The 23,856-nt window shown below is 36.5% G+C and overlaps 1 protein-coding gene across 4 annotated transcripts in view; it reads left to right on the plus strand.

The window, feature by feature from the left end:
* The window catches only part of PPP4R4 (protein phosphatase 4 regulatory subunit 4), a 103,855-nt gene that overhangs the window by 40,339 nt on the left and 39,660 nt on the right, over positions 1–23,856 (plus strand). For 2 of the 4 annotated variants that reach the window (XM_047738737.1, XM_047738738.1), the window contains exons 4-7: positions 14,175–14,322; positions 14,825–14,898; positions 16,368–16,474; positions 17,264–17,371. In XM_047738737.1, the coding sequence (XP_047594693.1) occupies positions 14,175–14,322; positions 14,825–14,898; positions 16,368–16,474; positions 17,264–17,371 (437 nt within the window). Of the gene's footprint in view, positions 1–10,443; positions 10,545–10,650; positions 11,021–14,174; positions 14,323–14,824; positions 14,899–16,367; positions 16,475–17,263; positions 17,372–23,856 lie in introns of those variants that run through there. The other 2 variants (XM_047738739.1, XM_047738741.1) reach the window with 2 other exon arrangements.

Consider the following 23,856-nt stretch of genomic DNA (forward strand, 5'->3'; position numbering starts at 1 on the left):
GACTGAGTCACCCAGGTGCTCCAGTGACTCCTTTTATAATGAATTGTGAAAAATGTCTCTGCCTGTTGAGTTATTGAATTCTTTTAATTGTTTTTCTACTTATTTTGGGAACCCCAAATCTATGGTATAAAATTATATATTAGAAAATGTGCCATGTCAGGAACAGATAAAAATAAATACAGCTAACATTTTTTGATGTCTTACTATGTGTCAGGAACTATACTCTGTGGAACACTTTGTGCATTTTTATTTTTTTATTTTTTATTTTTATTATTATTTTTTTTAAGATTTTATTTATTTATTTGACAGAGAGAGATCACAAGTAGACGGAGAGGCAGGCAGAGAGAGAGAGAGAGGGAAGCAGGCTTCTTGCTGAGCAGAGAGCCCGATGTGGGACTCGATCCCAGGACCCTGAGATCATGACCTGAGCCGAAGGCAGCGGCTTAACCCACTGAGCCACCCAGGCACCCCAGTGCATTTTTATTTTTTGAATGCTCATAGCAGTTCTATAAGGGTCAGTCGAGAAAGGAAGAAAAAACTTAGTTGAATAACTTCCCGGAGGTCACAAAGCTAGCAAGTGGAATAATCAGGTTTGAACAGGAAGTCTGGCTTCCAAGTCTTCCCTCTTAACTATTACGCAACCTCCTCATTAGCTGATCATGACTGCAGCAGATATATAATGTGTAATTTTACTTCTCAAGCCTTAGCCATCTCTCGTCTGGTTACACAGAAGCTTCCTTGCTGGACCTGTCCTTTCTACAGGTCCACCAAGATCCAGCAAGGACCTGTATTTATATTTAAATAAAATTTTATTTATTTAAATAATAAATATTATTATTATAATATTATTACAATAAATTATAAATAAATAAATTTTATTTATTTATGTAGGACAATATATAATTTTTGACAAATAAAATTGTGTATAGAGTGTACAACATAACAATTTAATATATTTATACATTGTGAAATGATTATTGCAATCAAGTTAATTAATACATCCATCATCTCACATAGTTATCTTTTTTCCTTCAGAGAGATCTTTTAAAATCATCAATAATATCTTCTTGCATGAAAAGTAAGTGGTGTGGCAAGCAGAATACAGCCTCCCAAAGAGATCAGGGGCCTATAAATATTCCCTTAATTAGGAAAAGAATTTTTGCAGATGTAGTGAAGGGTTTGGAGATAGGAAGATTATCCTGGATTGTCTGGGTAGGTCCTAATGTCATCACATGCATCCTTACAAGAGGAAAGCGGCAGTAGATGTGACACAGGGGAGGAGAAGGCCATGTGAAGAGGAGGCAGAGAGAGGAGTGATGTGGCCACAAGCCAAAGAATGCCCACAACCACTAGAAGCTGGAAGAGGCAAGGAATGGATTCTACCCTAGGGCCTCCTGAAGGAACATGGCTTTGCCAACATTTTGCATTTTGATTTTGGCTAAAAAATACTGATTTAAGACTTATGGCCTTCAGAACCATGAAAAAAATACATTTCTGTTGTTTTGAGCCACTCAGTTTATTGTAATTTATTATAGCAGCCACAAGAAACTAATAAAAGTAACTTCCCATTTTAAGTAGAATAAAACTCCTTATTATGTCCTTAAAGGACTTTGTCCAGCTTTCTAAACTCATCCCCTACCATTCTCTTCTCTTTCTTCCCTAATGGTCGTATCCTTAATGGTCTGATTTATCCCAGTCTTCCCAGAACCTAAAACAGTGCTTGGCAAACAATAGGCACTCAACAATGATTTAAAAATGAGCATTGTTTGAACTTAATATTCTAAGACGGTAAGCATCTGTCTGAAAGTCCAGTGACACATTGGCCTGATCCACTGATGGCATTCTTGGATGAAAAGTAAAAACAGATATCAGTACAGTGATATGATGGTGACTTACAGTCCCAGAGAGACCTTTTTTGGGAAGTAGGAGAAAGATGCATAATAAGGAAAGAATGACAGAGACATAATCAAGATGAAATTTAGTCATTTGAGATTAGCAGATGTGGTCTACCAATCTGATTCAGAAAAAATTTGTTCATTTTACTTTTATTAATTTTACATGGCATTATTTTCATTAATGGAAATAATAGAAAAATATCATAAGTTTCTGGCAATGAGATCATTTATTAGAGTATTTTGTATCTACTGAATGTAGGTAGATTTTTTTTTAAAGATTTCATTTTCAGATTTTTGAGGAAAACCTTTACTGTGTAAATATAGATAAATATAAATAAAAAACTTAGCTTTACTTACTATTAAATTCTTATTTCAAGTGGCACAGAGGTGTGGATAACCAATAATAACATAAGGAACACATTCTGTGGGTTAGGTACTGTACTTACTGCTTTATCATGCCCTTTTAAACATCTCGTCACAACTCTACCTGATGTATTTATTCTCATTTCATAATTGATAAGATCCAGGCTTAAAAAATTCATTGTTTGACTATGAATATTTTGTTGGGAGTTTTCTAAGAAGCATGAAATTACATAATTTACTTGAAGACTATACGAAGGAGAGAATAAAATACTAAAAGGGTGGCAAAGACCCCAGAAAAATGTGTGTTAACCAAATCAGAAGAGACCCCAAATTGTGGGGGGAAGAAATGGGATAAAAAGAAGTTCAAAAAAAAAATTAAAAAAAAAAAAAGAAAAAAAGAAAAGTTCACCAAGAAAAAGAGAAATAGTTTTAACTAAAAGAATTTTTTAAAAGATTTTATTTATTCATATGAGAGAGAGAGAGCGATCACAAGTAGGTAGAGAGGCAGGCAGAGGGAGGGGGGAAGCAGGTTCCCTGCTGAGCAGAGAGCCTGATGCGGGTCCTCCATCCAAGGACCGTGAGACGGTGACCTGAGCCAATGGCAGCAGCTTAACCCACTGAGCCACCCAGGTGCTCTTAACTAAAAGTATTAAAGAGCATAAACAGATGATACAAATTGATTTTTTCTTTGATTTGCAGCTTAAAAGTAAAAGTACTTGTCTTCCTCACGGAAGGTGATGTTTTCTGAGATAAGTTAAAAGTTACATCCTGAGAAAAGCAAAAGGATTTTGTGGAAGCAACACATTTATACATAATAAACAGAACATGGTGTTCCAGACACCCTACCAGTCCTAAAAAGTGCACAGTGTAGAAGTGTCTTGACAGGCTAAACATTTAGTGATACTCTAATGTAAAGGAAGAAAATGAAATAATGCCTCTAATGTAAGCTAATGGAAAACAACTGTTAGGGTTAGAATTGACCTTACTAGGAGGTTTTTTTGGGCTAGGAAGCATAAAATTATATAACATTTTTTTTCTAGTTCATTTAAAAAAAAGAAAGAAAAAGGAAGAGAGAGGCAGTATTAACTAAAGGAGTTAGGGAATATGAACAGACGATACAAAGCACTCTTTCTTCTGGGGTTTATGGTTCAAAAATAAAAGTACATTGACCCACACTCATTTTGAAAATAATGTTTATGTTGTTTTTTTATCTGTTTGTGCTTAAGGATAAACTAGATTAATATCATTCATTATTTTACAGTAATTAAATTCAGTGGAAACATTCACTGAGTGTATCGTTTTCTGGGCATATATAAAATGTTATATTAGCTAATATTCCTAATAAACCTAAAAATATTGCCTTTCAGTAAATTCTGTTGGAGACATGAGTTTCTTAGTTATTCATTTGTTATTTTTATATTGCTTACCATAAAAATGAACTAGAACTTTTAAAATTCTTAATTAGGAAATCCTTCATTTCTATGATAGTGGGACCACTGTTACTACTTGAATATTGTTTCTATTTAAGGCATTTGAGTAATATTTAGGATCATTTATAGATATTTTTATTTACAATCCTTGCAAAAGTATAAAACCTAGAAAATATTTGCAGATTATACTGTAATACGGATCTGTAATGTTTGATTAAAACTTTATGGATTAACTAACCTTTCGGCAGTGGTGAACTAAATATCCTAGAAATTTCTCAAATTAGAATATCTAGAAGCTCTAGATAAAATACAGCAAGCATTCTTTTAAATGTTTAGTTAAGCTTATTAGGGAGGAAGGACTATTCAGGCCTCAGAAACAAAGCAGTCGGTTCCACTTCTACCTAAGGTGTGGAAATGTGCAAGAAAACATTACTCCTGTCCTAATAATAATGAAAAAATAGGAGAGTGCATCAAATGGCCTTGAGACAATGTCAGGTGATCTAATATATGTGCAACTGGAGTCAGGTGATCTAATATATGTGCAACTGGAGAATGAGGAAAGAGAGAACAGAGAAGAACTATTTGAAGAAGTAATGGCCAAGGCTTTTCTGAAGTTAATGAACAAGAACAACCCAAAGATCCAAAAGCCCAGAGGATCTGAAGCTGATACACACACACACACACACACACACACACCTCTAGGTATATCATGATCAAACTGCTGAATATAAAAAGAAAAGAGAGACAATCTTGGGAGCAGCCAGAGATGAAAGAAACATTACAAACAGAGGCATAAATGTGAGAATAAAGCAGACTTCTGGTCAGAAATAATGCAGATTAGAGGGCAGTGGAATGTTAGAAGTACTAAAATCAAGAAAAAAATGTCAACAAGAAATCTGCACCCAGTGATACCCAAATGAGACATAGACATTACAAAACCAAAAAGCTATAGATGCATATCCTTCATGAGCTTACATGAAACATCTGAAAAACAGCAAATCAAATTCAACAACATAAAAAAGGATAATATATCATGACCAGTTGGAGTTTATCTCAGGAATTTAGAGTTGGTTCAAAATTAAAAAATGAGTCGATGTGAGTTTTTATATCAACAAACTAAAAAGAAAAAAAAATACACCACCATTCAATCATCTCAGTAGATTTAAGAAAAGCATTTGATAAAAATCTGTCATTCCGGAAAAAGAAAAAAAAAACAAACCCAGCAAACTAGGAATAGAGAGGGGCTTTCTCTGAAAAATGTATAGGCAAGGGTGAAAAGACTGAATTCACTTAAGGGTGAAAGACTGTGAATTCTTTCCCCTAAGATCAGGAATAAGCCAAGAGTGTCTACTCTTACCGCCTTGTTCAGTGTTAAACTGGACATATGTAGTATGGCAATAGAATTAATAAAAGGCACTCACATTGCAGAGAAAAAAGTAATAATGGCCTTTAAAAAAGTAACATTATCTATGATGGAATCTACAAAAGAAAAACAATCGAACTAAATAAGTATAGAAAGGTTGGAGGATACCAGATCAATATACAAATCAATTGTATTTCTACACAAGCAGCAAACAACTGGACACTGAAGTTTTTCTAAACTACCACAGTTGCATTAAAGTACATAATACCTGAAGATCAATTGGATAAATGATATGTAAGACCTGTATACAGAAAACTGTAGAACATTGCTGGGAGAAATAATGTAAGGACTAAGTGAATCGAAACACCATGTTCATGGATCAGAAGACTCCATATTGTTAAGATGTCCGTTCTTCCCATATCAATCTATATATTTAATGTAAGATAATAGAAATTCCAACAGGTTATGTTTTGTTTTTATTTATTTGTTTTTGGTGGGAAATGACAAGCCAGTACTAAGATGCATATGAAAATTCACAAGACCAAAAATAGCCAAAACAGCTTTGAAAAAGAGAAGCAAAGTTGGAGGACTTTTTGCTGTCTGATTTTGAGATACAATATAGATCTACAGCAGTTAAGACCATGTGATAATTATATAAAGATAAATCAGTGTGACACATACAGAGGAAAAATAAATCCCATGTACACATTGCCAGTGGATTTCAGTACAGGTGAAAAGGCAGTTCAGTGTAGAGAGTCTTTTCAACAAATGGTACTAGGTTAATTGGGGGAAAAGTCCATACCTCACAACATGTACAAAAATTTAACTCAAAATAGACTGTAAACCTAAATCTTAAACACTAAAATTGCAAAAAAAACTTCTAGAAGAAAACAAAATCTTTGTGACCTTGGGTCAGTCAGAGGTTTTTTACATCTGACACTAAATGCGTGATCCCTAGAAGAAAATTGATGTTTGACCTCATGAAAATTTTAAGCTTCTGCTCTTCAGAAGATACTGTTAACAGAATGAAAAGAGAAAACCTAGAATGGGAGAAAATACTCATGGATCCCATATCTGATGAAAGACATGTGTTCAGAATACATAAACAACTCTCCAAATTCAATAAAAACGAGGGAAAACCCTGATATTAAAAAAAATGGGCAAAAAAGTTTGAACATATACTTCACTAAAGAAGATATATGGATGGCCAGTATGCATAAGAAAAGGTGCTCCGTCTCATTAGATACATGCAGATAAAGCTATACACTTTTTAGAATATTTGCACTGAAAAACCCTGACCCTTATCTTTTCAGACATTTTCTAATATGCTTCTGCCTAATCCTCTCTCTGCTCTTCTTCTGTGACTTGAATTTCGCATTCATGGTATCTTCTATGTCTTTTACCTTCTTTTCCATTCTTTTCTCTTTGTGACTCAGTCTGATTGATTTATCCTGACCCATGGTTTAATTCATCAATTCATTTGTGTCTAATCTGATTTTGATTATTATACTTTTCAGGTCTAGAATTTCTAATTAGCTCTTTAAAAAATCTGCCTCATCTTCTTGAACCACATATGTGTTAGATATCTAACACCAATACCCAGAGCACTTTTTGGTGCATTTCTGTTTTCTGCTTCTGCTGGTTCTCATTCATGTAATCTTATCTCTTCATGTGTCTGCATATTCTTGATTGTGTGTTTGATCTTGTATTTGATAAATTGTTTATAGAAATAGATTGAGCCCTAGGGTGGTACCTTCCTCTAGAAAGGAATATGTTTTCTTCTGGGAGCTACTTACCTGCACTAACAATACAGTCGCAGTTAATCCAGTGACAGATAGTGGATGGTTTACAGCTGGGCTGCTCATCCTACAAATGCCAATCTGCTTCAGGATCATTCTTATCCATTCCCAGGGCTCTTATTGAGGCCTCCACAAGACTCAAAAAAGTCACTTAAGCTCTTAGCCTCTTAGGAGCCTTTTCTCAAATTAGCAAGTGACCCTAGAGGAAAACAGGCCCCAAATTACATGCTTATCTTCCTGGAACGCCATTGTCTCTTAGATCTTGGGTGGGTAATTATTCCAGTGATGGGTAATATAGTGTGGGTAATTTTTTTAGTTTTGCATGGGGAGCCTTGTTAGTTTCCATATACCTTTATGCAGATGAATTTTGTATTTTGAATTTTGTATTTTGTATTTTGTCCAGTTTTTTACTAATTGTCATCATCAGGAGAGGTGATTAGAATGATCTAGTCTGCCATTACAAAGTTCCCTTTACTTTTCTTCTTCTTGGTTGAATCTTGAAATGATATTAACTAAAATGTTTCTGTTCATGTACCTGTATATACCCTTCCACCACGACCTGCCATCACCTTTACCCCTGCTCAAAAAAAATTGATTGTTTTCCAGTGATGTGTTAGGAATAATCTTGCACTTTAAATATTCGCCAAAACATTTGTGATCGATCTCTTTTTTTTAAACTTTGAGTTCTTCAATCCCTTTATTTTGTTGGGATGAAATTATGTTAAGAGTAGCAGATCTCCACTTTTAGTGTCATCTACAATCTCATCTACGCCCAAGTCTTTATATATTATCTATATACGTTGCATCTATTCTTTTTTTTTTTTTGACCGTTGCATCTAATCTATATAAATTCTCCTATTTACAGCACCCTGTCAGAGCAACAGATCTGTATATGCAATTTTCTGTTCCCAATCTCTACTTGGATGCCTGAGAGGCCTCTCAGAGTTAACAAATCCAAAACTCAGCTCCTGCCACTTCCCCTCACCACCTGGGTTCCTCCAGTGTCCCCTGTCCTAACGTGTAACATTATTATCCCCCTGGTTTTCAAGGCGGAATTTTGGGAGTCGTCCTTGATACCATCTCTTCTTTTACTACTCGCTTCTGCAGTCCTGTTATGTTAGGTCTTCGGTATTCTGTTGAATCCACCCACCTCTCCAACCACACCAGCTCTGCCCTTGTCCAAATATGTGGATTTCCTCGGGTGAGGGTGATTGCTTCCCAAGTGATCCCTGCCTACCACTTCCCTCCCATTCCACCATACCTTACTACTTTCTGACTCATTCTCAAAAGTCAGCATGCTATTTTGAAGCATTTAAGACTAAAAGTATTCTCTTGCTGAATGCATCTGAGGCCCTGCATGATTGGGGCTCCTTCTACTTTACCCTCCTCAGCTCCTTCTCTCACTCTGCTCTAGGGACACCGATCTTTCAGTTTCTGAATCTGCCGTGCTCCTTCTTACTTCTTAGTGCTTGCTTGCTTATTCTTCTTGCTTGTCTACCTCTCTTTACCCCAACTTTTGTCTAATTATCTCTTTCTTTTCTTACAAGTCAGTTGTCACTTCTCAATGATCCCCTCTCAGAAGAGATCAGGTCACCTGTTAGATGTTCCTATACCATCCGTGCTCCTTATCCTCAGCTCTTGTCACAGTTGTAACTACGGTGTTAACAGGCACACTGTTAGCCCTGCTCATTTCTGAGTCTCCAGCACCTGGCACAGTGCCTCGAATGTCACTAAATATTTGTTGAATGTTTGTGAATATATAGAAACAAGAGGAGTCCTTCAAAGGTAGGGGCACAATGTTTGACTTTTCTCCAATTTCACAGAATACTTTGTATGATGCTTAATAAATAGCTGTGAATGAAATTAAAATCATATTGTTATCAGGTTTAGATCTTCATTGGGCTGCTTTAAGAAGAATATTAGAAGGGACTAGATTAGGATAGACCGACAAGAGTGAAAGCCCTATTTCCACTTTCTCGTGGACATTTGCCACTTTCCAGTGCTGCTTCCCGCATCCAAGAAAACAACTTATAATTTTTCAAAATATATTTGACTAATTAAATATGGCTACAGTGGATCATTTGATATGGTTACTGACAGTACTATACCTAGCAAATAGATATTTCTTTGATAAGCACATCATTTCTTTGCAGTGTTATATAGTTTTGTTTTTTTTTTAAGATCGTATTTATTTGAGAGAGAGAGACAGAGAGAGAGAACACACAAGTGGTGGGGAAGGGCAGAGGGTGGGAGACATAGACTCCTTGCTGAGCAGGGAGCCAACGTGGGGCTTAGTCCCAGGACCCTGGGATCATGACCCGAGCTGAAAGCTGATGCTTAACTGACTGAGCCACCTGGGGCCCCCTATATAGCTCTTTATTTACATTCTAGGCCTAACTTGTAAGATTACATGATTCTAATTATTATATGTAAAAATGACTTTTTTGGGCAGAGTAGCCCAATTAGAACTTCAATTTTAAAACCACTGTCATGAAATGTTTTTCTTTGTTTGGTGTTGTCATGATTTTGCGGGGAAGGATATGTGGTCACATATCAGTAACGATATGAGAGTTACTATTGGCATTGGTATTTCCTTTACGGAAAGAGATCTTTGGGATATTGTTACGTGTACCTCCTCATGAACCTTGCTAATCACTGAAACACAGATTTAAAGAAGGGAAAAACATATCCCTCTTAGTCCTGTTCCTGTCTCCACTTTATTTTCCCATTTTTCCCTCTCAGAGTCTGACTTTGGGCCTCTCAACTAGTTCTCTCCCCACTTTATTTTAGAGTACAGCATGGCAGCCAGTGATAGGGGAAAAAAAAAAGGTAGAGTGAATTGTTAAAGGTACCCAAGTTGGCATGTTCCAATTATTCATATTTAACTCAGTTTTAAAGTCATAAATATTATCATTTGATAGTGAAAAGAGTTGTTTACCATTATTGTTATTCATAAAAGTTCTCACAACTGTGACCCTCAAAACCCAGGTATTTTACATGTCCCAAGTCTTCAGTGTTTTGTATTTAGATTCCTATTATTTAATTTCAAAACAATCAATGATATTCTCTCTAAAAAATATACAAAGATACTTTATAATGTTAGGGCTCCTTTACCTTTAGCCAGCACCATTTGTGGTAAATATATTTACCAGTTTAAATCAGTAAGTTTAGTCTCCAAATGTGTGAATCCAAAATATTTGTTCTTTTGGAATACGCCAGTGATTTATTTAATGTTTCTCGATGTTGTGCCTTGTAAGGAGGAATATCTTCCTGATGTATACAGTGTGGGTTTGCTGGAGACAGAGCAGTTGCCCTCTAGGCAAGGACTGTATTCTGCGGTTTTACAAAACGCTCTCTCGTACTAGTCATGCTAACTACAGAATGAATTTAAACAGCGAAGTGTCTAGGACATTCTCCTTCCTCGAGTGGGAATAGTTTTTAAAATTTGGAGATGTACCATGTACTCATTTATCAAATGTCTCATTTCATTTTTGAGGACTTCAGGTTGGAATGCCAGCCAGACGGTATTCTATAAGAGGAGCCTGACTGGCACTAAGGCATGCACTTAAGCAATAGAGGAATTTCCTTTTCAGTGTCTTCCAAGGTCCATGAGGATGCACACTTATTTACCCAGAGTATGGATCTCACTATGTTTGTCCAGAGGGTGTGACTCTGTGGAGGAGAACACTTACTGGTAAGTGTCAAACTCTTATTGTATTATATTTCAGAAAAACATGTTTAGAAATGAACTGATTTTTAGCAGTGATAAAATCTCTTAGTCTGTGCTGGTTTCTTAACAGTGGACAGTCCCCGATGTTGAAGTCAGCACAACAAGAGAAAAACCCAAATCCTGATAAGACTTGAGGATTTTTCGAAAATTAAATGCAGACTAGTTGGGGCAAATGTTCCTGCGGGAGTCAAGACTAAATAATGCAGTAAGAAGATATGAAGTTGGAGAGCTTCTCATGTTCTTCTTTTGCATAAAGTTTGCCTATGCACAAAACCCAAGACTAATGGCTTTCAGAGGGGCAGAATTACATCTCTTGGAACTTAAAACTGCAGACTCCTGTGACCCGGAATGTACACTCTGGCCCTCATGATATAGTTTAATATTTCCCTGCACCATACTTTGTGTTTCTAAATAAAAGCTGTGTGTTCTGAAACCTGTAAGTGATGTATACTGGCCACATCAAATCTTTTAAATTAAGAGTGTTTTTCAAATCCAGAATGATTACTGTGGAACAGATGTTTGGTTTAGAAACAGTAAAACCGGGAGACATGGGAGGGCTGACTTCAGAGACCAGTTGCTGCTTTACGCTGCTTTTGCTTCACGCCCATCGTTCCTTTTCTTTTTCTTTCAGCCAAGAACTCTTAAGATATGTAATTGGCTATTGGTTGAAAAACCTTGTAAAGTGACGTTTGTGTGTGTGTGATACCAAAGTCTGAATGTGCAGTAGGTTTCCTGGGAATTAACCATTCCGCTTCAACATTTGCCACGGGAAAGCCACTGCCTGATCTCCTGCACGGTCGCGTGAAGGCTTGGGATTGATTTTAGCCAGGCCTTAGTAAGTGACGAACGCAAGTGCAGAATCCATGAGGAAGAATTTCAGAGCTTAACTTTGGCATCAGGCAGACGAGGGTTAAGTCTTCAGAGTTGCCAGTCACTAGCTCACAGAACATGGACCATCCCGAGTCTGGTTCTTCTGCTTTGAAATGACATGTTATGTCCCGGAACAATCACTGGCCATGCGCCCACCATATGAATCGAGATGTCTGAGTTCTTGTTGTGCATCCTAGCTGGCTGCAGACATGCTGGGGGAGAAGGTGGCAGGAATGTCTCCTTATTGACGTGATAGAGAGAGGATAGAGAGTGCATTTGTGTGTGATCCTTTTTTGCTTTGCCTTTGTCTCATTCTCCCAATCCCTAATCTTTAGGACTCGCCTCAAAATCTCTTGAAGCCACCTATTAGGAGATGTGGAAAATGTTTGTGAAGGGAGAGAACGTCAAGAGCAGGAAGTTTAGGTCAAAGGGTAAGAGCTACTCAGTCATCTGGCAGTTTCTTCCTGAATGGCTGCTGTGTGCCAGGAGGTGGGCGCAGCTAATGAGCACAGCAGCCAGAGACTCTTGCCGTCCTGAAGCTGGGGTTTCAGGGTGCAAGACTGGCCATAAGCACATGAGCATGTTGGGAGAGTAGAGATAATGCATCCATGGTATAACGGAGGTGGTGAGAGCGTGAGTGGGGGAGGGGCTTTCAGTATAAATTCGGGTCACTGGGGAGGAGCTTCTTGGAAAGGCGATACTTGAATAGAGGCTTGGGAGAGATCAGGAAGCCCATCATGTGGAAATCTGGGAAAAGTGGAAAGTGGGAACAGATCTGGGAAATCATGGCAAGGACTGACTTTTCTGAGAGTGCCAGAAAGCCCCTGGAGAGTGTTGAGCTGAAAAGTGCCATGATCCGAATTATTTTTTATAAGAATCTCTCTGGCTACTGTGTAGAGACTGGACTGTAGAGGGGCAATGATGGCAGCAGGGACTAGTTAACAGGTTACTGGGATAATTCAGGCTGGAGGTGATGGCGGCTTGGATCAGGGTGGTGGCCGCGGAGGTAGCAAGTGGTCAGATTCCGGATCAGGATTGGTCGGCCATCTGTGGCGAGTGAGGGACTGAGAGGAGCTGAGGACTAGCCTCAGAGTTTTGGGGTTGGCGACCAAAAGGGCAGGGCTATCATTCACTGCTGACCAAGGAGAAGACTGGAGGAGGAGCAGGTTTGGGGAAGAGATCAGTTCAGGTGTGGACAAGATGAGATTCCTCTTAGATAACCAGATGCGGAGGAGACCGGTGGATGGCCAGTGGTCATTATTTAAATGCCCAGTTTACACGAGTTGCTAAGTCATAAAAACTTGGCTTATATGACTTAAATCTCTGAGAAGATGGTACTACAATTCAACTATAATTCACATTTTATAGATTAGGAAGTAATATAGAGAGATTAATTTTCTTTTCTTTTTTTAAAGATTTTATTCATTTATTTGACAGACAGAGATCACAAGTAGGCAGAGATTCAGGCAGAGAGAGAGAGGAGGGGAAGCCCCGATGTGGGGCTCGATCCCAGGACCCTGGGATCATGACCTGGGCCGAAGGCAGAGGCTTTAACCCACTGAGCCACCCAGGCGCCCCGAGAGATTAATTTTCTTAAGGTCACAGATATGAAACTTTGTTTTATGGCTGCCAGTTCTACATTGTTCTACCAACTTTATTATATTAGTTATAAAATAGGTGTTCAAGGGCAATTCCCATAATTGACATAACTGATTAAGCAAAGTAGGACTTTTAACTAACTTTATATTTTACACACACACACACATACACACGCATACACTTTCTCTTCTAGAGAAGTAATATCTTTGATGAGGTTTATATGAAAGATTTTTTTTTTTTTACTTTTTGATGTGTTGAAAACTAATAGGTTTTTAACTTTGAATATATGATAATTTTTTAAAAATGTTGAATGGAGGTGGTTATGAATTCAGTTAATTTTTAGAAGCATTCTTATATTTAAAAAATTACTTTTAAAAACAGTTTACTGCAGGGGCGCCTGGGTGGCTCAGTGGGTTAAGCCGCTGCCTTCGGCTCAGGTCATGATCCCAGGTCCTGGGTTCAAGCCCCGAATCGGGCTTTCTGCTCAGCAGGGAGCCTGCTTCCTCCTCTCTCTCTGCCTGCCTCTCTGCCTACTTGTGATTTCTCTCTGTCAAATAAATAATAAATAAATAAAAATCTTAAAAAAAAATAAAAACAGTTTACTGCATGGTCATTTATGTACTCATCAGTGTTTTTAAGGGGGAAAATATATTTATATAACCTTAAGTGTATTCCTTTTTTATAGTAAATGCATAATGTTTATTTTTTGAAGCCGAAATACAAGTAATGAAGACACATGTGATTGACCTTTGACATTATTGTTCTAGGTATGATGGCAAACTGTATAAGACAAATAGCAAAATTAGACATTGAGAGCTATCAAAAATCCCTATTCTATTATTCAGAGGTTTATCTATATTTATAGTTTTCATTTAAAAAGAAAATGGAATCTTATCTTATTTTGTAAATGCCTAAGACATTTTAAACTTTTTTGTGGTGTAATGAGTTAAACAATAAGGAGCAGATTAATAGAGTTTTCTTAAAGTAATAAGAGGAAGCACATATCCTTATAGGTCATATACAGTTATTTTGTGGAATGTGACTATGTTTAGTTTCTCTGACCTTGGATTTTAAAACTTCGAGTTTCTGATCTCTCATCTCCGTAAACTCTTTGTGATTACGCAGGAAGTCCTGCATGGTGCAGGAGTGGAAATGCAGTTAACAGCTGCAGTGTCGTTCCTGACCATTCTACAGGAAGAATCGGTGTCAATTCATACGTATGCCCACGCCTTCCTCCAAGTCATTCTGCTACACCTGGAGCACAGGGATGCAGGTCAGCAGCCCGGCGGGGTTCATTCTGTACCTGTTTATCGTGCCTTGGATGCAGCCCATGATGGTTTTCGAATCTTGTTAGCCTGATGAGAATAACTGAATGAGGCCATGGTGGTCATTAGTGTGACTAAAACCAGCCATGGCTCTTTCCTTCCAAAGCCCATGAAATTCAGTGTCCTTGAAAGCTGAAGACTCATTAATTCATCTTATGAGCTATACTTTTTTCTTAGAATTTTTGAATTTTACAGTATTTATGCAATAGTATTATTGTACAGCGAAAAATACACATTTTAGCTGAAAGATATTCCTCCCCATATTATTTTTAAAGATATAGATGTTTTCTAGATGTTGGTGAGGCAAAAAAAAAAAAAAAATAGAGGAACTTCTTCAAATAGTAATAAAAATTATCCCATTTTATCATTAAGTATTGTTTAACTTAATGGCTGAGTTGAAACTAAATTTGTAAGACATTTAATTGGGTGTGTTTTTTCTGTGTCAATCAGGTGTCAGCAATGCATGGCTGGAAACTCTTCTGTCTGTGATAGAAGTATTGCCCAAAGAAACCCTAAGACATGAGGTAATACTTTCTTTCTTATTTATTTATTTATTTTTTTGGTAAATACTATTAAGTAAGCCACTCTAAGATTTTTTTGTTTTTGTTTTTGATAAAAAGTCGCATTTAAAAAGAAAAATAAGGTTATTTCCCACTCTGAAAGCAACACAGGTTCATTATGGAAAATATGAGTAATACAGAAAACAGTAGGAAGAAAAAGCATGGTTCTGGACTTAACTAAAATCTGAAAAATCATTTCAGATTTTTTCCCTATACATGTTTTTTGTTGGACATATTAGTAATCATGGTGAATTTGTATGTGATTGGTTATTTTTCACTTAGCATTATTTTCCTATGTTATTTTAAACTCACTGGTAGTAGATACAAAATATTTTACTTGTTAAACATTTAAACCTACTTTCAGCATTTTATTATTAAAATAAAGTATTAGCAAGCATCTGTGTAGAACTTTTTAAGTTTTTCGGATAATTTTCTTAATTCTACCTTCCAAAAAAGTGGACTTAGGAAGTCAGAGGACATTCATATTCTTAAGACTCTTACTAGCAATATGTGGAAATGCCTGTTTCCCTGGATTTTACTCAGCAATAGTGTTCCAATTTTATTTATTTATTTCTAAGGATTTTTTATTTATTCATTTGAGAGAGAGTGAGAGCATGAGCAAGGGGGAGGGTAAGAGGATTACTTGGACAAATTAAAGAGCGGGGGCCAGAATCATGGGGTTTTTTTGTTTGTTGGTTGTTTTTTTTTTTTTTTTTTAAGATTTTATTTATTTATTTGACAGACAGAGATCACAAGTAGGCAGACAGGCAGGCAGAGAGAGAGAGGCGGAAGCAGGCTCCCTGCGGAGCAGAAAGCCTGATGTGGGGCTCGATCCTAGGACCCTGAGATCATGACCTGAGCTGAAGGCAGAGGCTTTTACCCACTGAGCCACCCAGGCACCCCAGAATAATGGTTTTGACCTTCATAGTTCTTTACAGTCTTTCATCGTGTTGTGTTGTTGGATGTCCAGCATGTACATAATACAATTTCAGAATTGCATTCAAATGACAGAATTACTTAATAGAATGTATTTGAAGCTATATTGTTTTGCATCCCTTTAAGATAAATATAAAAATTTTATATGGAATAAAAATAAATTTCAGATATGTGGTAATTTTCTTCTTTTTTTCTTTTGAAAATGTACATTTCACAATGATACTTTATATGCATACGGAGCACTGCAGAATTCACCTTAAGCTTTAATTCAGTTTTTATGTGCCTGATTGGTTTTTAATTATATAATTTTTCATCAACTTTACCTTAGTAAGCCGGAAGGCAAACAAGATGATTCAGGTTGTGAGCACCTCACATTATAATTCAGGTTCCTTTAAAACACTTAAGACCCTAAAATATTTCTTGAGAAAAATAGCTGATATTAGTGGCAAGAATATATAAAACTTTGTGAATTTGTTCTCTGAATTTTTTCTCTTTAGATTTTGAACCCACTTGTTTCCAAGGCACAACTTTCCCAAACAGTCCAGTCTCGTTTAGTTAGTTGTAAAATTTTAGGAAAATTGACCAACAAATTTGATGCCCATACGTGAGTATTTGTATATAATTTTTGTTTGCTTTATTCAATTAAATTGATTTAAAATGTATGATGATCATATGATTAATAATTATATTAGACAAATCATTTCATACTCATATAAGCTTAGTTCTAACTTACAGAATTCTTAAAAGTGTACTTATTCAGATGCATTTCTTCTGCTCTCATGGCATTTCAAAATCAATATGGTTAACTTTTTTTCTATTTCTCATCTTAATCTTCTTTCACACACTTAATGTAATTTTGAACATAAAATGGTATTATTCTATAGACTTCAAAAATTGTCAAACCTGACCTAAAGATAGACTTTCTGGTTTCTTCCATTATTGTTAATTTAGAATTTGAAAAATTTGAGGTTTTATGGAGAATCTTAATAGTTTATATGTTACTCTCTGCCCAGATGATAAATCCCAAGTGGAAAGAATGAAATGTTGTATAATTATGATGCAAGAGGAAAATATAAAATTGAAGAATATTTTGGTCGATGGTTGTTAGACCATTCCATTTCCTTGTAGCCTTTCATTTTAGCTAAGATGTTTAACTGTCAATCCAAAATTAACCATTACTTTAGAAAGAGCCAGGCATATATATAATTTACAAATCACAAAAAGATAACATCGAAATGTAATATGATATGTAAAAATACCATGTAAAGTATAAAGCTTTCTATTAAAGCATATTTGTTTTTATTAAGTTAAGCTAAGATTTTGACAATAATTGTTTGAAAATTTTAATTATTCTAAAACACCCACTTGCATGTACCTCTCCTTCCCTTCTAAGCATTAAAAGAGAAATACTTCCTCTGGTAAAATCACTGTGTCAAGATGTAGAATATGAAGTTCGGTCTTGTATGTGTCGGCAATTAGAAAACATAGCTCAGGGCATTGGGTAAGTACACTTTTAATAACTTATTTCATATTCTTCTGATTTGTCAAATATTCATATCCTATTCTTGTATTCCATGAAAACATGGTGTTGAAAGGCTAAGCTTTATATGATCTTTAAAAATGATTGTAACAAGTACCTCCTGATGTGTCTGGGTTAAGAGAGATTAAAGTGAAGATGCTTAGCATTCATTTCATGCTAATTTCTCTCTTACCTTCAGTTGCTTGTTAGCTTCCCAGATTTAGGAAGGGAAAATGTCCTGATACAAACCATGCTTGGTCTATTGCAATAGCATTTCTTTGGGCTAGCAGCGTATTATTGGGTGATCTCAGATGGGATTACTCAGTTGAAGTCTTTGTTTCCTGTACACTCTGCACTTGCACTGTCTGCTTTGTTGCTCTTTTTGCGTTTTGGAAGTGTGAAGCTTAGGAAAGAGACCAATAGGGCAGGTAGTCTCTTCTCCATAAAAACTGATTTCATGTCAATATATATTAAAGGAAGTTTTATCTAAGAATCATCTTGGGAAATAGTTTTTTTTTTTTTTTTTAAAGGATCCTAAATTGATACAAAAAACATTGGACCACTCATTTTTAATAGAAGTTGCACTGTTTTCATCTGGTTCTTTGTTTCACAAGCAGGGACAATCAGGTTATTGCCATTTGCACAACTGTTAATAAAAAAAACAATTGGGGACCAGTACTTAAGGCTTCAGGATGCCCTCAGAATGTCACACAGATTCAGGTCCTCTGTCCTCTCCACCTTGCTGAGTTGGATTTAAGTGTTGTGTGGGAAGCTTAACATTTCAACAGAGGAATCATTTCTCTAATTTTGATTTCAGAACCAACTTCTTTCTGATAGATCTTTCAAAGCTAGGCTGACTCTGGATCATTGGGGACCATGAATAATTCAGTCTTGCCCAGTTCTGTGTTCCTTAACCAGGATCAGAACCTATCAGGAGAATATACCACTGTCTTGTTGTATTTCATTTTTTGTCATCTGACATTTTGCCACTGTTAAAAACACCCTGGTCAGTTAGGTGCCTGGGTGGCTTAGCTAAGTGTCCTACTCTTGATTTTGCCTCAGGTCATGATCTCAGAGTGCTGAGATTGAGCCCTGCCTTGGGCCCCATGCTCAGTGGAGAGACTACTTGGAGTTCTTTCTCTCCCTCTACCCCTCCTCCAGCTTGCTCACTCTCCTTCTAAAATAAATAAGATCTTTAAAAACAACCCCTCCCCCCCAAAAAAGAAACAAAAAAACCCATCCGGGTCAAGTAAGTTCCAATTAGTCTTCTGAAAATTAATACTGGATTATTGCTTAAGGATTAATTTACAAAAGTAAAATTAGACTCTACCTAGCTTGTTAACTTAGAATTCATGTAATAAACTAATTTGCCTGATTAAATGCATATTCATTTTAATTTGAATTCTCACATACTATTAGAACATAATCATAGGACTTCCATGGTGTGATGGCTGAACCCTGCTAATATCTGATTCATATTCTTTATTCTCGCTTTGATAAGTACATGAAACTAAAGAGAGGTACACGGTCTTTTCTTTTGGCATTGGAAATCAGGACTATTGATAGGATCTAATAACCACCAACAGGAAATTCCTACACTCAAGGCTAGAAGAATCTCTGAGATGGGTGAAAGGAGGTGGGAACAGACATTTCAGAGATTGCTACTGATTGAAGAGAGAGGCTGCCCACCGCTGCACTGGGAGTTGTGTTCTAAGGCATTTGGGGATGAGAAGTGCTGGGAAGAGGCCCAAGCACGGTGCAGATGTGGGTTTGTAATCTCCTATTTGCTGCGGCTGGCGAGAGAACAATTACTGACCACTTTATTTTATTTTTAAGATTTTATTTATTTATTTATTTGACAGGGAGAGAGAGAGAGAGAGAGAGAGCACAAATAAGCAGAGAGGCAGGCAGAGAGAGAGGGGGAAGCAGGCTCCCTGCTGAGCAGAGAGCCTGATACGGGGCTCGATCCCAGGACTCTGGGATCATGACCTGAGCTGAAGGCAGAGGCTTTAACCCACTGAACCACCCAGGCACCCTGACAACTTTAGTTTAATCAGAAATGAGCACCAGAAATTGTATCCACTAATAAGGTAATCAGGAGGCAAAATTAAGAGATTCTTGTCAAGCTAGCATATCCATATGAAATAAAGACTACACAACACTAGAAAGCTAACTGTGGATTGTGCACCAGCTTAGGGTCAAAGAGGACAGTTCTTAGAATAATCAGATGAATAACAAATAGTATAATGAAGAGATAATGCACATTTGTTTGTAGGAGAACAACTGTATGGAATACAGGGATGACTAAAGAGAAAAATAAGAGACAAATATGGGACCTACAAAAATATCCTTCAGTGTTAGAGGGGAAGAACATACACAGCCCTCAGACTGGAAAGGAGGAACACACTTTTGAAGACGTTGCTCAAACTTCTAATTCTGATGATATGGCAAATGAGATAACTTAGAAATGCTGCTTATGAACATCTGACAAAATTTAGTATCCACTCATGATAAAAACTTTCAGGAAGCTGGGGTAAAATGCGCTTCCCTAATCTGATACAGAGCAGATATGAAAAACCTACAGTTAACATCATAGTTAATGGCAGGTATTGAATGCTTTTCCCTTAAGGTAAGAACTAGTCCAGGGTAGTTTTCATCACTTCTGTCTCACACTGTTCTGGAGGTTCCAGCTATTGCAATAAGGCAAGAAAACAAAACCCTAAAAGGTCTGAGGATCTGAAAGGGAGAAGTGAAATGATTTCTACTCGTAGATGACATCACCATTTATATAGAAAATCCTCAGTAATTTATACAACAATTATTAGAACTAACAAATGGATTTAAGGGTATTTCAGGATACATACAAAAAAAATAGATCAGTGGGACAGAAGAGAGGCCAGAAATGGACCCACGTATACATGGCCAGTTGACTTTAGCAGAGTGCCAAAGCAGTTCAAGGAAGAAAATCTTTTCAAAATACAGTACTGGGATAATAATATTCATGAGAGAAAACAGTGAACGTTGATTCTCACCTCACACCCTACATAAAGACTGATTTGAAATTTATCACATTCCTGAATATAATCAAATAAGAATTTATGTCCACAATAAGAATTATATTATATATACATGTTTATAGCAGCTTTATTTGTAATAACCCAAACTGGAACATTCCAAATGTCTACCTGTAGGTGAAGGGAAAAATAAATGTGGTATGTCCATACAGTGAAATACTGTTTAGCAAGAAAAAGGAACGTAGTGCTGATACATGCAATATGACATCATGGATACATCTCACAATCAGTATGTTAAGGGAAATAACCCTGATGCAAAAGAGTATACACTGTAATATAAAATACAAACATAGTGACAAAAAGCAGATCCAGGATTGCCTTTGTCAGAGGTGGATTGTAGTATTCAGATATAATGGGACTGATGATTGGTTTTTGTCCTCTGCCCATGATTTTTCTCTTTTGTCAGATTGGAAGGTCAATGATGAAGGGGAGCCACGTAGGGGGAGGGCTAAGCAAGAACACTAGAAGCACCTTCTATCTTCTTAACAAAGAGATGGAGATGATTGGTCCCCAGTATTTCTTTAAGCCTAGGCTTCTTAAAACAGGCCAGTGGAAAGGGCACAAACAAATGAGAAGTTTCCTTGAATTGCTGTTGCTGTCCTGGCCCACCGTGGAACTCAGGATTATCTTCATTAGTATTTCGCTGAAGCAGACCAGCCATCAGACGACGCTGAATCATGGCCAGCACCTGGGTCAATGTGTATCGTGCAGCCAGACCCCAAATTCCGGGTTGGCTGTCGGGGCAAGCTTGCTTGTTTCTTTCATCTTGTTATCCTTCACCCTATATTTTGGGCACCTCTCCTCTGACGTCACGGGAGCGCGAGGTTGTAATTGCTAGTATCTTGGCTGAAAAAAACAGACTTCTACACAAATCATAGGATCAGGCTGTCCCAAGATTTTTGTTCCAATTACTGAAGTGCCAGAAGGGTTTTTAGTAGAAAGATAATGACCTAGAATTCTGCCCTAGCTGGGGTGGAGTTTACATTTAAAATCAAGAAAGATATTCTCATAGATACAGTAGCACAGGCGGTGAAAAACCCACACCTACTTCTTGAAAAAGTTACTCGGCTATAATCCAGTTTGTTTAGAAGAACTAATAGAGAGTATTTGCATCTTAGTGTGGGTCTGCCATGATGCCTTATTCCCACTTAACTTTTATAATGTGACAGACGGGCAAAGAAAACATATATATACATCCTAAAGAAGAAATACAAGTGTCTAATAAGTAGATTCAACCTCTTTGTTCAAACTCATTGGTTGAAGAGAGATGTATTCATTTAATGAATATATATTGAGCATCTACCGTAAGCACTGGATTACATATGGGGGATGTAATAGTGAAAAAGATACAGTCCTGTCTCCAGGTGCTTGGAATTTGATAACAGATGTAGTCAAGTAGGCAGACAGTTATTGAATAGTATGTGATATTTACAAAAACAATAGTGAAATGCTACTTTGCCAATGAAATTGGAAAAGTTAATGATAATTCTTCCGTATTAGCAAAGGCACAGGGAACATCTTCATGTCCTACTGGGAAAGCATAAACTTAGAGTCCATTTGAGTTCTACAATATAGGGAAAATTTTTGCTTATCTTTTACCTGTATTATCGGATTTTGAGAGATGAGTCTAAGGAACTAGTTTATAGTAAAATTGATGAATAATCGAAGTGTACACTTTGATAATATTTACTGTATGTTCTAAGCACTTCACGTGTATGAACTTAATATCCTCAAAAACACCTCTTGGGTGGATAGTATCGTTCCATTTTTACAGATGGTGGGGAAGCTGAAGCCCAAAGATGATGTTATATAATATAAACAGGAAAGAAGTCTGAAAGACCATACATTATCAGAAACTTTCAAAGTTTCTCTAAGTAGAGCGTTACAGGTTATTTTAACTTATTTTTATACTTCCTATATTTAAAAAATTTTGATAATAAACATATAAAAGTGCTGTTTTAATACACAGTGCAGTAGTTTTTCATGGCTTTAACCTAGTTGGAGATGAGAAGTCCCCATTTGTGTTGGTAGGTTGAAATTGAAATGGCCCTAGGAACCACTAATGAAATACAGATTTGATTTATTCTCTTTGCCTTTTCAACATTAAGAAATCATTGTACAACGTTAAAGACCTCTTGCTTCTGATTATCTTTAACATCCAGATAATTAAGCTGGGATTGCATCAGTGTACTACTTTGGGGAAGAAAAGGAAAGTCTGTTGAAAGATTGAATGGAGATAAGTTTTGACTGTAAATAGTGATGAAATCTTTATCTTAAACTCTTATTTTTCATTCTTAATAAATTCAAGGTTTTCAATGGTAAACAAATAGTTCTGAGGAAGATTTGTATGAAATAAATTTTTATGACCTTTGGGTCAGAACATATTCTCTCCTGTTTTACTCCTTTACCTACCCTACTTCCTATGTTTGATGAATGTTTGTGAACTACTGGTAATGCTAACCTCTACATCTGTGATCTAGATTCCTTTTTTTTTTTCCCTTTTTTTCTTTTTTTTCTTTCTCTTAATTTTATGCTAAAGAAATGGGTATTTGTTATTTTCTTGGCAATTTACTCAAAATCTCACATGAGTATTTTATATACAAAGAGTAATACTATTTAGAAAAAAAATTTTATTGAGGTATAATTGACATATGACATTATGTTAGTTTCATGTGTACAACATAATGATTTGATATTTGTATACGTTATAAATAATTAGCATAGTAAGTCTAGTTACCACTTGTCACCTTACATAGTTACAGAATATTTTTTTCTTATGATGAGGACTTTTAAGATTTATTCTTTTAGCAACGTTCAGATATGCAGTAGAATATTGCTAACTACAGTCACTATGCTGCCACATTCCATTCCCATGACTTATTTATTTAATAACTGGAGGTTTGCAACTTCTGACCACCTTCCCCTCTTTCATAGATTAATTTCTTAAAGACAGTTTTTGGCTTTCTAATTACTCAAGTCCTTCGAGCTGTGCTGCAGTATGGTAGCCACTAGCCACATTTGGCTATTTAAATAAAGTAAAAATGCAATTAAAATTTCAGTTCCTCGGTTATACTGACCTTATTTTAACTGCTCAGTAGCCACGTGTGGCTGCTGTACAGATTGTAGACATTTCTATCATAGCAACACCTTCTGCTTGACAGTGCTGTCTTGGAGTCTTTGTGTTCTGCCCTGAATTTTTTAAGGTTTTCTGCAGCTCTGGTTGACTTTCTTGTATGCTATCAGATTATAATTCATACCGTCTTCTGTGATGTGTCCAAGAAAGCTGGCCACATTATATGCCTCCATTTTATCAGTGTGTGTCATTGTAATAACATCTCGTGGTGAATAAGCAGAAACGTAAAGTCTTGAATAAGAACCATTTGTGATTATATT

Source organism: Lutra lutra, chromosome 7 (assembly GCF_902655055.1).
Source record: "Lutra lutra chromosome 7, mLutLut1.2, whole genome shotgun sequence".
Classification (NCBI taxonomy): Eukaryota; Metazoa; Chordata; class Mammalia; order Carnivora; family Mustelidae; genus Lutra; species Lutra lutra.